The sequence below is a fragment of the Oryza sativa genome, chromosome 3, assembly GCF_034140825.1.
Source record: "Oryza sativa Japonica Group chromosome 3, ASM3414082v1".
Taxonomy (NCBI): Eukaryota; Viridiplantae; Streptophyta; class Magnoliopsida; order Poales; family Poaceae; genus Oryza; species Oryza sativa.
The window spans coordinates 10,416,886-10,430,865 of record NC_089037.1 but is presented as its reverse complement, the minus strand read 5'-3'; the positions used below and the strand labels follow the sequence as shown (position 1 = coordinate 10,430,865).

The following is a 13,980-nucleotide window of genomic DNA, read 5'->3' as shown; positions in this document are numbered from 1 at the left end:
GGACACAAATAATGTGTAATTATGCATTAGCGGCTTAATCTTCTGCAATTATGCAATGCAATAGGGGAGAGGAAATGAGGAGGTGGGGATGTTGTTTGAGTAACATGCAGGATATGAAGGGCTCCGGAGCTGCATTATGGATGGAATTACTGTCGAACCAGCTTGGTTAATCACTTGGTTTCAGTTTCAGGTGAGTACGACTCATTGGCTAGTCTGCGATAGTTTAAGATACAGGTGTTTCAGACAACCTCAAAAAGAAAAGAAAAGAACAGAAATGTACTAGTATTACAATTTCATGGCCCTGTTCTTTTGTGCTGAATGACTGAATAGTTAAGTATAATTTGCAATAACTATTCGAGGGTACGAACGATTTAATTAAATATTATAAAGTGAAAAGATGGGTTTAAAACAACATTCTTAACAAAAAACACATATAGAAAGTTTTTGCAAAATTAGTACCATTTAGGAACTCAAGAACGTGAACATTCATCCATCATTCCATTCCTTGAAAAGGAACAGAGCATATAGAGCCATCACAATTTGGACCAAAGACATCAGAAGTGATACATTCATAGATAGCCACATCACAATAAATTGTAAGTACAGAAAAACAAAACTAATATCTGCAACATGGCCAATATTGGATGGAAGGAAGCAGCGGTAGATGTGTCAATTGCAAGATTAAACATGCAATTATCAACAGATGGATCAACAGTGGTTATCAGACCTAGGCCATTGAAGCTGCAGCCTTCCTCACTCTGATCATGCTGCTGATAGAAGTTGTTGAACGCATATGACACATTACCAGGCCAGCCAATACCTGAGCAGGAGCCACCAGGCGACAGAGCAGTGCAGTCGGCATTGGAGCAAGCTGCAGAGAAACTGGAAGAAACATTAGATATGTCCTTGTTGTTATCCAACACACACCATTTTGACGGAAGGTACTGCACATCAGGAGCATTCTCCAGAGCTTTAGAACCTTGTCCCAAGTTGACATAATACTTTGCTTGGCCATCAAAGGTAAAAATGCCGTGGTGTCTTTCATAACTTCCACTCGCTATACTTCGTTGATCTTCATCTAAAAGGCTGAAGAGATATGTCTCAATTGGAGGCACTTTCGGACGTAGTGGAGTCCCAGATTTTCTTGCCAGATGGTTGACCAGGCCAGTCATGAAGGATTGGGCAATAGCAGGTGTAGCATTAACAGCTCCATCTGATGGCCATCCTACTCTCCCAACAATGATGTCCATGTTACTGAATCCGGCTTTAGTTAGAGAAGTAACCAGAGCATCTATGCTTGCATCAAAGTAATTGTCATACTTGATATGGCCATCACTTACTGGATGTGACATTAGTTGGAAAAGATAGTAATCCAATGACAGGTTCTTCTTATGTTGAAAGCTCGAAAAGGGATTCAACTCAACCATAAACGGTGAGCTATGATTGGCAAGGAAAGAGAGAAGCTCAGCTATGGTCTCGTTAACTTCTGGCCTGAAATAAGCTTTAGAAGGCAAAGCCGATGTGTTCAGATATACATCTGAGCTACAAGGTACAACTACTTTCATTTTATTGGATAACTTTGCATCAACCAATGCTCGTTGAATATTTGCTGCTGCACTGACAAGAAAAGATTGATTCTGTTGCCCATGGTTGAGAAGAAATGATTCGTCTCCAACAGCAACATACCTGTATATTCCTTTTTCTTGTCAACATTAAAGATAATATAGAAGTTATAACCACAAAAGTATGTATTGTAAAATAATTGTACAAGTGGAACACAACATATTAAGCATCATTATGAAACATACTGAAATGTGCCTAGAATCCATGGTTCAGCTCATCAAGACCCAAATGACACAATCTTTTGCAAAACATGAGTAATATTGCACTAGACTCCCATGTATACATTGTTTTTAGGTATTCAGGAACAACATTTTGAAATAGCAGTCGCAGAATCTGTATTGTGCTTCTCTGCTATTTATAAACATGGGAATGCCAAAAGAATAACACGTACTCCTCAGATAGAGCAGAAATATTCTTCCATGCTCTTAAGTTATGACTGATGAGTATTTATCTATACACAGCATACAGTTGAAAACTGTATCCTGTTTTATACTTTTATATAAATAAAGTGATTGGAACTAGCTGTTGTCCAAATTTACCAATCATTAACTTGGTCTAGTGACTTTATTTAGTGATATATTTTACCAAAGTAAGTCAATAGGATATAGAAGTCGAGAACAGGGACAACAGCTGGTAGCCTGGTACTGATTTTTTTGGATTGCATCATAAATCCTAGTTTCATTTTTATGTAAAGAAAATAACTTGAGGTACCTGGTAATCCAATGTTCTAACGGAACATTAACCAAATGCGTCATTAAAGCAATGTCTTTCCACCTTCATTTCAGATTGATTTATTCTCAGGGTTGTCATTGATTTAATTTGAAGAACTCAAGAGCGCAACAGATTTTTGGACAAGGAGTCAATGATATTCAAGTGGCCAATCCTCTATAAACAAGTGGGATCCCAGTCCTACTAAAAACTTCCTGAGCGTCTTGCTATGACTCGAGCATGATTGTCAAATCCGGTGATTGTTATTTAATAAATCGAGTCAACGGATGTCAATACTGCGCATACTGTGTCTAAATATAAGTATATAACAGCACAAGGAATCTGGGTCAAGCAAAAGCACAATTTGCACTATCGGAGTATTCCGTTGGTCCTTATAGTCTTAGATACTCCTACATTGAGTAGCTAAAAACTATTTCGGCCTCTTCCAGTCCAAAGAAAACTGCATCTATACCACGAGCACAAGATCAGGCGTGCCAGAATCCAGATGCGTGACGTTGTTGCTGTCGAATGAAGAAAAAAAAATGCATACTGAAGGGAAGGAAAAGGATGGTGGTTCTTACTCGAACCGTACGCCGGAGGCGTAGCGGGTGACGTTGTCATGGACCCAGGCGGCGGCGGCCTTCCTGGAGGTGGCGAGGGGGCGGAGGAGCTCGTTGGGGACCCCGACGGTGACCGCGACCCCGGTGCCCGAGAGCGCCGCGAGCGCGTCGGGGGAGGCGGCGGCGAGGCGGACGCGGGGGACGGAGTTGGGGAGGAGGAGGCCGCGCACCACCTGCGCCGCCGGGAGAGGGTGGGAGGAGGAGAAGCCCCAGTTCACGCCCACCGCCGCGGCAGCCGGCGGCGGCGCCAAGGCGTGGAGGAGGAGGATCAGTAGAAGGCCAGGTGCCAGCGGCGGCAGCGGGTGGCGGCGGCGGCTGGGCCGCATTGCCTCGTGTTTCGTGTACGCTGCAGGGCTTTGTCACGTGATTGCGTACATTTGCCCCTGCTGTATGCCTGTGGTGTATCCTTGTCAAACCAAAAAGTCCGTCCGGAGGGTAAAATCTTCAATTTCAAAATAGATGGAAGGTATATGGTCAAATTTTATCCAAAACCATATTGCATTCGTGCTAAGTGCAGCTTTGGCTCACGTCTGAAAAACTGGAATACCACAAATATGTGCCTTAAAATGTTTGAATGTAAAAATTAGTGTCGCCTAAATTGCTCAACGGTCATGTTTGAGAGAGATGGAGATAAAATCAACGTGCATAAAATAAAATCTATTAGCACGTGATTAACTGAATTTTAATTATTATAAATTTTAAAATAAATTTATTTATAATATTTTAAAGCATCTTTTATATACTATAAAGTTTTTTTTCTTTCAAAAAACACACTATTTAACCTTTTTCACGTTTGAAAAACATGCTAATAAAAAATAAAATAAAATATACATCTTAATCATGTTTTTCTCAAATGCATTCACTTGAAATAATTAGCCTATAAATGAGTTTCCATGCCGATAAACCTACTCCCCTAGGCATAAACCAGCACAAATAACAGACCGCACACAAACAGGCAGCACGCCCCTACAGAGGAATACGATTATACGAACCTGTAGTGAATTAGTAATCATCAGTAATGATATTTTGAATGAAAAACAACGGGCAATAGAAGTGGCCAATCAAAGACGATGTATAGCAACAGAATTATGTTTCGATCCCAAGAAAAAATTAGATGCTACTCGAGCAATTCTCCAACACGACCTCAACCCCAAAACGCAAACACCCCAGACAACGCGCATCAGTGAATTCAAAGGGGTCACAGCCACCAGAACCTAACGAACTCTTTTCAAATAGGACGACTTAAGATTGGCTGGTGCTATACAACAAAACTCATCCAAATCAAATAGCGGAACTTTAATCCGCGTTGACACCGGAATTTGTAAGGTCGATGTCACCCATTCCTGTATCTTCCTCCTCTTCACTGTCAGCATCACCATCAACCTCCGCATTTTGCTCGTTAAGGGTTTCTATGTGCTCATTGAACAGTTTATCTTCTCTCTCACTCACCTGTTTATAAAATGCAAAATTAGCAAAGAAAAAACTTAATGAACCGAAGAAATTATAATAACAAATAGGAACTGGTTTTTTTTTTTTGTAAAAAAGTGCAAACACAAGATAACAAAAGCCTAAACGAATTAACAAAAATTCAAAAAACTTACAGCTCTCGGTGCTTCCTTAACTATCAACTTTCCCTTGTGCTTCTCGATCTCAGCTGTGCAAGCTTTAATTGCATCAGTGAGAACTGAAATGCCTTGGTCCTGTTCAAGATAAAAGATAAAAGTCAGTTACTATTTCCTGGAGGTTTGAAACATGATAACCCCTAAATCGTACTGGTGATTATCGAATTTAAAACTTTCAAAGAACAGCTCTTGACCTTACATATTAGGAAAATAAGGAGATGTTTACAGCTAGTTAATTACATGATCTTACAGGTGCACTATGCCCAAAAACAAAAAGACAAGCTTCCATGTAAATAACCGGTGTAACCTATCCTAAATGACGGTTCTATAACATTCCAGATTGTGAATGTACAACTATTAGTTAAGTATCAAGTCACAATAAACAGTACCACCCATCAATGAAGGCTGCTAATCCAAACTAGCCTAAGAACATTAAAAAAAATCTCACACAAAATTCATGGAATGCAATTATACACTATGGAGTAGATAGCTTACTGAACAATGCATTCGCATAATCGCAAACCATGTTATGGACTGAAGCAGTGGAAAACTCAGCATATAGTATGACTCCAAGTCATTTCCACATTATGGCATAGATGCTAGATGGGGATCAATATGAAACATGTGCTGTCAACAATGACCATACACATAAAAATTGAGGACAGTGGCATCAGCATTTTGTTGTAGAGGAGGGCACTTCATCTGATATCTCAACATATGACGTGATTCTTAAATCTCAAATTCTATGTACAACTATGGTCTAAATGTGAATTAGTCCATCTTATCGGTCAAGCACAATGCAAGATCCACGATAATCAACAAAATAAGCTGAAGAAAGCACCGACCTTGTCAAGAGTTTGTGTGGTCAGCACATAAAGTGGAGGTGCAACTAGCTTAATCTTCACTGGACAATTATCATTACCAGCAGCTTCAGCCTTCCTCATGGCTTGCTGCAAAACCAACCAGAATTAGCCATAAGAAAAAGTTTCAGTAAACCCTAAGGGAAGACACAGGGATAACAAGAACCTTAATGTGAAGCACCCCATCAAATTGGAAACATTTCATCTCAACATCAGCACGGATCTTAAGTGGCTGTGGTGTCATCCTCCTCCTTATATTCTTAACTAGGGCATCCTTAACCTCAGGGGTGACAGCAGGCACCACCTTAGTCACCTGCCAGTAAATTTAAGCATATTGTAAGGAAAAAAATACTTAAAATGTAATCATGCCAAAGTTAGTTTTAGAATGCATTTCAACAACACAGTATTGTTATGATGTTAGTTCAAATACAATTGCAAAAATAGTTAGAACACAAGTCAGTGCGCCAATTTTTTCTTGTCATGTATAATGCGTGAACAGCTATTAACCACATTTACCAACTCTAAACTATACAACCACATATTGTCTCCTGTAAACTCTAGAGAGTGTAAGCCAATATAAAATGCTTGAACTACATACACAATGTAAAAGGTATAAAAATCGCCCAACCATCAAACTACATAGGCATGATCAATAAAACAAGACCCACCAAGACAGGATTAACCACTCCACATTATATACTATAAGCCACTAACTACTTACTATATCCCACAGCAAATAAGTTCCATATGGGGCAAATTCAATAATGCCAAATAAAGTTCATCTAAAAAAGGAAGTACTACCTAATTACCCCAGAAAGATTACTGTAGACTAGTAGTACAGATGCATAAACACATAAGATTTAAGTGAATTCAGCACAAGATATCAGCCTAAGCCGTCTAGACACACAAACTACTACTTCTCATATCTATGGTTCATGGTATAGCACAAAAAAAATTACACATTTAAGCAAGCGCAGGCATGAGCAGCAAGTCTTTGATGGTTTGAGAAGAAAACGAACACAACCTCCTGTCCGTCAGCGCCGGTCTCCTTCTCCTCGTAGGTGAGTGAGTCGAGGATGGCATCGGGGTCGGCGACGATGAGCTTGAAGGCCTCGAAGGCATGGCCGTACTTGCGGTACAGCGGCCATCCGATGCGCTGGTAGAGCGGCTCGAGGTCGATCCCGAGGGTCTCGGCGACGTGGCGCATGATCGAGTGGACGAGCTTGGACTTGTTGTACCTGTCCTCGCAGGCGTGCGCCTCCTCCTCGGAGACCCTGCGCTTGGAGAGGTCGATGTAGCCCTTGTCGCGGTCGACGCGGAGCACGATGGCGGGCTCCTGGCGGCCGACCTTGATGAGGGAGGAGATGGAGCGGATGCGGCGGCGGGAGAGCTCGGAGAAGAGGATCATGCCCTCGATGTTGTTGTACTCGAGGAGGGAGACGTAGGCGCCCATGTCGGCGATGTGCTTCACCTGGATCATCACCGCCGCGTCCACCTCCGGGAACCGCGGCTCGTACATCCGGCACTCGAGGTTCGGCATCGTGGCCGCGCGGGCGTCGCCGGAGTCGGAGACGGAGGAGCGGGGAGGCGGCGGATCTAGGGTTTGGTTGGGTTTTTGGGTGTTTTCAGACGGAGAGAGGCGGCGGCGGCGGCGGGGGAAAAGGAGAGATGGCTTTTGTTGCGCCTCTCGAGCTCGGGAGGAAAAACCTGATGACGAACGACGGATCGGACGGTTCACGCGGGTGGTCTGGTCTCTCTCTCGTATCGTATCGTATCACGTCTCATCTCGAATCTCGATACGCCTTTCCCTTGACATAATACGTAACTAGAGATCGTTTGCGTATTTCTATAATACGTAATAGCTTTACGTTTGGCGTAATGCAGTGTCCGGCACCGGCAAAGGCGGCAGCTCGTGCGTGTCACGCGAGGGCATCACACCGATCCGAATCTCCTTCCTCTCCCATGCCGCCGCCTCTTGCCTTGGAAGGGAGGAAAGAAGCGAAGAGAAGAGAGAGCTAGCGGCGGCGGCGGCGGCGGCGGCGAGGCAGCTGGTTGTTTGTTGTTGGTTCCCTCTCCACGGCGACCTCATTGCCTCTCCATCTCTCTCGAGAACCCTCCGCGCGGCGACCTAGCTCCACCGTCATCGCAGAGGAGGGGGGATTAGGCTGTAGTAGTGTGAGATGGCTTCGCCGGAGCCGGCCGCGGGGGCGGACGGCGCTTCGGCTAGCCAGACGGCCGTGGTGGAGCCGATCCGGTTGCCGACGCCGGAGGAGATCAAGGGGCAGGACATCTGGAACAACTGCGCCGTCCGCAGCGTCGTCAGTGGAGTCATGGGTAACCACTGCTCCATATCTTATTGATTTTCCACGAAGACAGGAAGCTTTTGTCTAGGAGTTTAAATTTGATTTGGAAAATGCAAGCTTGTGCTTGGGATAGGGGTAATATTGGGACTATGATGGAATTTGCTAAGAGAAGGGTTTTTGCTTTGTGTATTGAAATCACCGCATGCATTACCGTGGTTTAGTTCGAGCTTATAATCGTAGAGCTTGGTTGATCGTTCGTTCGTTTGTTTGTCCAAATAACTAGAAGCAAGAGGGTGTCACTTCTGCAAGGTGAAATTATTTTCTGTAGGATTTACCGCTGATTCAGAAAGCGTAAGCTTGTGCTCGGACTGGGGTACATTGAGACTATGAACTTGGTAATCTATGATGGAATTTGAAGGTTTTGCTTTGTCTGGAACAACTGCGCTGTCTGCAGTGCCGTCGGTGGCGTCATGCGTATCCACTAACACTGCGGAGCTCCTGCCTCCATCTCTTATTTTCCATGTACATATTTGATTTTGAAAGTGCAAGCTTGTGCTGGACTGGGCTATATTGGAACATATGAACTTGGGAACCTTTGGAGTGGGGTTTTGTTTTATCTGATGAAATCACTGCTACTGCAGTTTAATTCGAACCTTATACCATAGAGCTTGGTTGGCCGTTTGTTTGTCCAAATAGCTAGAAGCAAGAAGATCCCGGCTACTCAACATCTGAAATTTTTTTTTATTGATTTACTGCTGATTTGGAAAATGCAAGCTTGTGCTCGGACTGGGTACATTGACTATATCAACTTGGGAATCTATGATGGAGTTTGCTGAAAGGCGGGGTTTTGTTTTGTCTGTTGAAGAACATTACCGTGCTATAGTACGGATCTTATATTGTAGAGCTTGGTTGGTTTTTTGTTTGTTTCTCCAAATAGCTAGGAGCAAACAGGATGCCAGTTTTGCAGGAGGGTAAATTTGTTTTTCTTCTTTCGATGAATTTGCAATCTGCAAGAGATGAACTTTGTGTGTTGATAGTAGGTTGATTCACTTGTCCTTGCTGTTTCTGTGTGCTTTACTTTAGAAATTTTAGGTACCCATGATTCACAATCGAGCTCAGGAGGTGATACTATAGAAGAAAACCTGTGATATATCTTGGTGAACTTTCGTGTAAAATAGAGATGATGGAGAAGCATATGTTTCAACTGAGCTTGCCTCGGATACTTGTGCATTTTTTCTTGTAGGGATTTGTCATGTTTACTCGATTGGAAAAAAGACCAGTTTTTTCATGTGTATTGTTGCTTTTGGAATGTGACAAATTACAATTAAATATAATTCTTTATCGATGCCTAGCTTTTTTTTTGTACTGCAGTGTGAGGTGAATGCCTCTTGTAGTCAACTGTCTTTTCATGAGATTGATAATATTCCACTTGAACAATATGTAGCTTTTCAACGGCTTCTTGAACCTCCTGTTTGATCTATATGAAAACCGGATAAGTTCTGTAATGTAGAAATGTATACTTTGTGTTTTTCCTTGTATCATGTTCTTTTACGCACAATGTGTGTATCATCGAAATTGGTTTGTAGGACAGAACCAGTTAGGTGCATACTGCTCTTTAGCTCTTGTCCATCAAAATATCGGTATTTGCTGTCAGATTGGCAGTTGGTAGTTGATACTCTCAAGATAACATCATTCAATATTCAGTGATACTTGCTAGATCCTAGCTTGAAGTGTATCATTTTTCATATTTTACCCAATGGATAAATGGTAATGTGGTATTAACTCTGCGGTCATTTGATTCAAAATAGGGGGTGGTTTAGGCGTGCTTATGGGGCTATTCTTTGGAGCTTTGGAAAACCCAATTACAGCAGAGGAGATGACAGCAAGACAACAAATAGTATACCAAGCTAAACAGATGGGTAGGCGAAGTATAAGCAATGCCAAAACCTTTGCAGTCATGGGCCTGATTTTCTCTGCCGCTGAATGTGTCATAGAGAAGGTAGATGTTTATTTTATTTCATTACGAATGTTACTATAATTTTTTTTACTTACTCTACTCTGACTTGTGATCTTGTAGGCTCGCGCAAAGCATGACACTACCAATTCAGCGGTGGCTGGCTGTGTCACAGGAGGGGCTTTAGCTGCAAAAGGTATTCTTTTTATTTCAGCAAATTAGCCCACAATTAATAATTTTACTTTAAATTTCACAAAGGAACAACTAAGGGAAGATCCCCCAAGACAATTTTCATGAAATAGTTGTAATCACTAGAGTTGTTTTAGGATAGGTTGAAAAGGAGCCACATCTTTTATATCATATCTGTTTTTTTCCTAGCTGGCTGATCATATTCTTAAAATTCATAGTTGAACAAATGATATATTTCTGACCATAATCAGAAGTTGGATATACTTCTATTTTATCACTTGTTGCCTCTAGCTTTTTGCTTATGACCTGTTAGCTACAGTACATTTGTCTTTAGCTATGGTACCTTTGGTTTGTCTAAGCTTGTAATCACAAATGAGGGGAGCAACATGATATGGGCAACTACTAATTGATTCAGCAGTATCAAGTTCATATGTATAGAGTTGATTTTGATTTTGATAGTTTTTCATCATAGTTTATTTTCAAGCGTTCGCTAGGAACACATATATATCCACAAATTATTTTTGGTCACTAATAAGCATTACGGCTTATAAACAGTTGTTGGCGAAATGATGACAATAAGTGTGTTCTTGCTTCAACTTTGTTTGAGAATTCACCCCCAAGGGAAATTGTGCTTTCTTGTAGGTGGTCCTAAAGCTACATGTGTTGGATGTGTGGGGTTTGCCACCTTCTCGGTAATGATTGAGAAGTTCTTGGATCGTCATTCTTGAATCATTGGTGGAAACATTTTATCGCCTTATTCGCCGTTAATTTCAAGTGAAGCTTTTTGTAGCAGGTTAGCAACCAAGAGGTGGATTCAGCATCCAAAACAACCTTTAGTCATTTTAAGACATTCACTCATTGACATGTCTTCTGAGGTCTTGCAGACCAAGATTTTGTTATTTTACGAGTGTTACCCAACATGGTAGGCATAACTGGAGTAACTGCGAGGTCTACAGAAATCGACCTTTAATACGAGGCAATGGTTTTGAGTTCTGCAATATGTTGTATCATTCTCACTATACGGCTGCTATATTTATCTTCGCAATCCGTATCCAATTTGCTGTTATCTTGTCTCACGTTACTCCAATTCTTTATTTCTACTGATCTATTGTCTGACAATCTAGTGGCACGATATTTGGGACTGTTCAGAACACTGATCAAGTGTTGTACCATCTTTATATACTTGAGATAGCACTTGTACTTTCTTGACCCGTTTCTTAGTGACAATTCCGTGACTCTGAATAGTTTTGTTGCCAAATAGAGTAAAGTGTACGGGCGTCTTTAAACTTGTAGGGGTATGTCATCTAGGTCCATAAACTCTCAAAATGCATATCCAAGTCCTAGAATTTGTCATAGTGTGTCATCTAGGTCCCAAATTGCCACAACCCCTTCAGGATCCTATGTGGCATTGATGTGTCATGTCACACGGACATGACATTATTTTGACTGATAAATGGGGCCCATTTAATTTTTTTTTTCTTTTTTCTTTTTTTCTTCTCTTTTTCCCCTTTCTTCTCCTTTCTATGTGACCCATGCAGAAAAAAGGGAAAAAAAGGAAGAATGAGAAGAAAACGAAAAAGAAAAAGAAAAAAGAAAAAAAAAAGAAAAGGACACGTCATGTCCATGTGGCATTGCCATATCAGCGCCACATAGGATTCTAGAGGGGATGTGTCAATTTGGGACCTAGATGATACACCTTGACAAGTTCTAGGACCTGGATATGCATTTTGAGAATTTAGGGACCTATATGACACAACCCTACAAGTTTAAGGACCGCCAATGCACTTTACTCTGCCAAATAAGTAAACAATGCTCTTTCATTCCCAAGTATAAAAGCACAACAATGAAACTCCAAAAATATAAATCCCTTCTTACAGACAAATGTGATTACAGACACTTGTCAAGAAACGGCGTCCAGTCTATATATAACCAATGTCTCTCTGGTGTTTACATGTACTACTACGATGTATCCACATGAAGAGAGAATCTAGGATTACTAAAACAAACGCCAGAATCTAGAACTACATCAGCTTTCTGGTCGACGAGCTGGCTAGTCGTCGATAATAGCGATGAGCAGGGACGCCTCTTCAGCATCCGGCGCCTGATCATCTGCAGCACAGGGAGAAACAGAAAATAGCGGTCTCGTTAATTCAACCAATCAAAGAAACAAAATTTGACGGAAGCAGAGAACTTGCTGTAGATCGGTTTTATGATCAGAACATGTACAAATTGCAGCAAGAGATTGACAATGATGAACTGTACCTGCAGGGAGGTTTGACATGATCTGCTTCACTATTCCACCGCCATTCGGCTCATCCCTTTTCTCTTCAGCCTTGCCATGGTCAGCAGCGTTGCCATTTCTGATCTTAGCATCGTCCTCGTTGCCGTGGTTCTCGCGGCCATCAGCACCGGACATGGCGATGCCAATCTTGGAAGCGACGGTGCTCAGAATCCCAGCCTTCTCGCCTCCCTGGTCGCATCCTTCTCTTTCATTTTCCTCTGCCTCCACTGTCCCCAGACGAATTTTGATATGGTCAGCTTAAAAAAGGTGAATATTTTCTTCTGATGAGATCCATCGGAGAACAGAGAAAGAACAAAAGGTGTTCTTAGTTCTTACCCGAGGCCGGCAAGGAGTCCGGCGAGCCGGACATGAGCTTGCTGAAGATGCCGCCGCCGCCATTGCCATCTCTCTTCCTTTTCCTTTCCTCCTCGCCACCACCAGAAGCAGCAACCACATTCTCATCGCCATTGTGTTCACCGCCCTCCTCCTCCTCAGCACGGCCGTTCCCATTACCGCCGGACATGGCCGCGCCGATCTTGGATGCCATGGTGGTCAGAAACCCACCGTCCCCATCCGTCTCCACACCGCCTCCCACATTCACGTCGCCATCGCCTTCTCCACCCTCCTCCTCGGCGCCGCCGCTCCCGTCAGCGCCGGACACGGCCGCGCCGATCTTGGACGCCATGGTGGTCAGGAACCCACTCTCCCCACCACCACCGGCGTCTTCCTCTCCGCCACGCTCTTTCCCCTGCGCCATGGACATGGTCTCCTCCTGCTGCTGCTCCCTCCTCTCCTCCTCGCCCACCGAATCCTCCATCTCGCGCTCTCTCTCACAGTGTCTCTCCCTCTCACAGTTGTGGCGAAGTGCCGTAGCTGCAACCGTCGCGCCGTGCGTGCGAGCAGATCAGGAGGAGTTCAGGACGAGACGTGCCGTGCCTTGCCACGCCGGATACGGAGGGGAGGCGGTTCATATATAGACAGCGGCGTGGGAGCGGAGACACGCGTCCCGCGGAGGTGGCCGGGGCTTGGCGTAGTGGGCGACCTCGCGCTAGAACCTGGGGCCGCGTAGCCGCCCTGGCGCGCGCCGGTTGGCTCGAAAATCCCCGTGATTTTCTATCGTTTTTTCGCGATCCTGGCCGTGGCCGGTGAGGTGGGGGTGTCGGGGGCGGACGGTGGATCGCACGCGCGGCGTGGCGTGTCGGTGTGGATTTCCGCCGCAAAAATTGTGGACGCTCGCTTGACCGGGTTGTTGGTCTCGGTCACGGTCGGTCGGTCGGTCGGTCCAGGAGTAGAGCGGCGGATGCCGTGCTGAGTGCTGATCCGTCCGATGCGCTGCATGTGCAAATCGTACCCGTCCGATCTGCACGTCCCAGCAGAGGCCATTTTTCAACGCGCACAGCTGCGCTGCGATCTGCGGCTGCACCGGACCGGTTCAGGTGGAAATCTTGGTAGCATTTCTTAAAATTGAACTAACTGTTTTGTTTGTTACCTTATCCAACTTTTAAGATTAAAAAACTTTGTTAGCATATGGGACCAAATCAACCCGTTTTGTTTTGGGGAAAATCAAAAGACTTGTCTCCCAAAAAAGTCAGTATGGCGGATACATCATATCTATATACGTATTCCATCTAGCAAGTGCGACTGTGCGAGTAGGATCGCTGATGTATATTCACGCCTGATGTTTGAAACTTGTGTGAAGCGCACTACCAACAGTAAATAAATCTGCCATATCTCTATGGACAAAACCATCAGAGTGGCGCAGCGGAAGCGTGGTGGGCCCATAACCCACAGGTCCCAGGATCGAAACCTGGCTCTGATAA

The 13,980-nt window shown here is 43.7% G+C and overlaps 4 protein-coding genes and 1 non-coding gene across 7 annotated transcripts; 2 read left to right on the top strand and 3 right to left on the bottom strand.

The window, feature by feature from the left end:
* Window positions 1–434: 434 nt before the first annotated feature.
* Window positions 435–3,330, bottom strand: LOC107275763 (glucan endo-1,3-beta-glucosidase 9). Its single transcript, XM_015773804.3, has 2 exons — window positions 2,913–3,330; window positions 435–1,686 (listed from the first exon to the last, which is right to left on the bottom strand). Exons 1-2 carry the CDS (start codon window positions 3,275–3,277, stop codon window positions 585–587), a joined length of 1,467 nt encoding a protein of 488 aa, XP_015629290.1. The 5' UTR covers window positions 3,278–3,330; the 3' UTR covers window positions 435–584.
* A 675-nt stretch (window positions 3,331–4,005) lies between these two features.
* LOC4332538 (eukaryotic translation initiation factor 2 subunit alpha homolog) lies at window positions 4,006–7,083 on the bottom strand. The gene is made up of 5 exons (XM_015776562.3): window positions 6,458–7,083; window positions 5,600–5,746; window positions 5,419–5,523; window positions 4,553–4,651; window positions 4,006–4,400 (listed from the first exon to the last, which is right to left on the bottom strand). Exons 1-5 carry the CDS (start codon window positions 6,971–6,973, stop codon window positions 4,248–4,250), a joined length of 1,020 nt encoding a protein of 339 aa, XP_015632048.1. The 5' UTR covers window positions 6,974–7,083; the 3' UTR covers window positions 4,006–4,247.
* A 332-nt stretch (window positions 7,084–7,415) lies between these two features.
* LOC4332537 (mitochondrial import inner membrane translocase subunit TIM22-4) lies at window positions 7,416–10,953 on the top strand. Of its 2 annotated transcripts, XM_015776564.3 has the most exons (5): window positions 7,416–7,767; window positions 9,545–9,735; window positions 9,814–9,886; window positions 10,522–10,571; window positions 10,673–10,953. In XM_015776564.3, exons 1-5 carry the CDS (start codon window positions 7,614–7,616, stop codon window positions 10,739–10,741), a joined length of 537 nt encoding a protein of 178 aa, XP_015632050.1. In that variant the 5' UTR covers window positions 7,416–7,613; the 3' UTR covers window positions 10,742–10,953. The 2 variants fall into 2 exon arrangements, with proteins under 2 accessions (XP_015632050.1, XP_015632052.1); XM_015776566.3 differs by having other exon boundaries at window positions 10,522–10,797.
* Window positions 10,954–11,678: 725 nt separating this feature from the next.
* LOC9271382 (uncharacterized) lies at window positions 11,679–13,104 on the bottom strand. 2 transcript variants are annotated; one of them, XM_015774523.3, is made up of 3 exons: window positions 12,497–13,104; window positions 12,142–12,417; window positions 11,679–11,988 (listed from the first exon to the last, which is right to left on the bottom strand). In XM_015774523.3, the coding sequence occupies exons 1-3, from the start codon at window positions 12,975–12,977 to the stop codon at window positions 11,930–11,932; spliced, it is 816 nt and encodes a 271-aa protein (XP_015630009.1). In that variant the 5' UTR covers window positions 12,978–13,104; the 3' UTR covers window positions 11,679–11,929. The 2 variants fall into 2 exon arrangements, with proteins under 2 accessions (XP_015630009.1, XP_015630010.1); XM_015774524.3 differs by having other exon boundaries at window positions 12,142–12,387.
* Window positions 13,105–13,907: 803 nt separating this feature from the next.
* TRNAM-CAU (transfer RNA methionine (anticodon CAU)) lies at window positions 13,908–13,979 on the top strand. The gene has a single exon. It is a non-coding gene; the product is annotated as a tRNA-Met (tRNA).
* Window position 13,980: the final 1 nt, after the last annotated feature.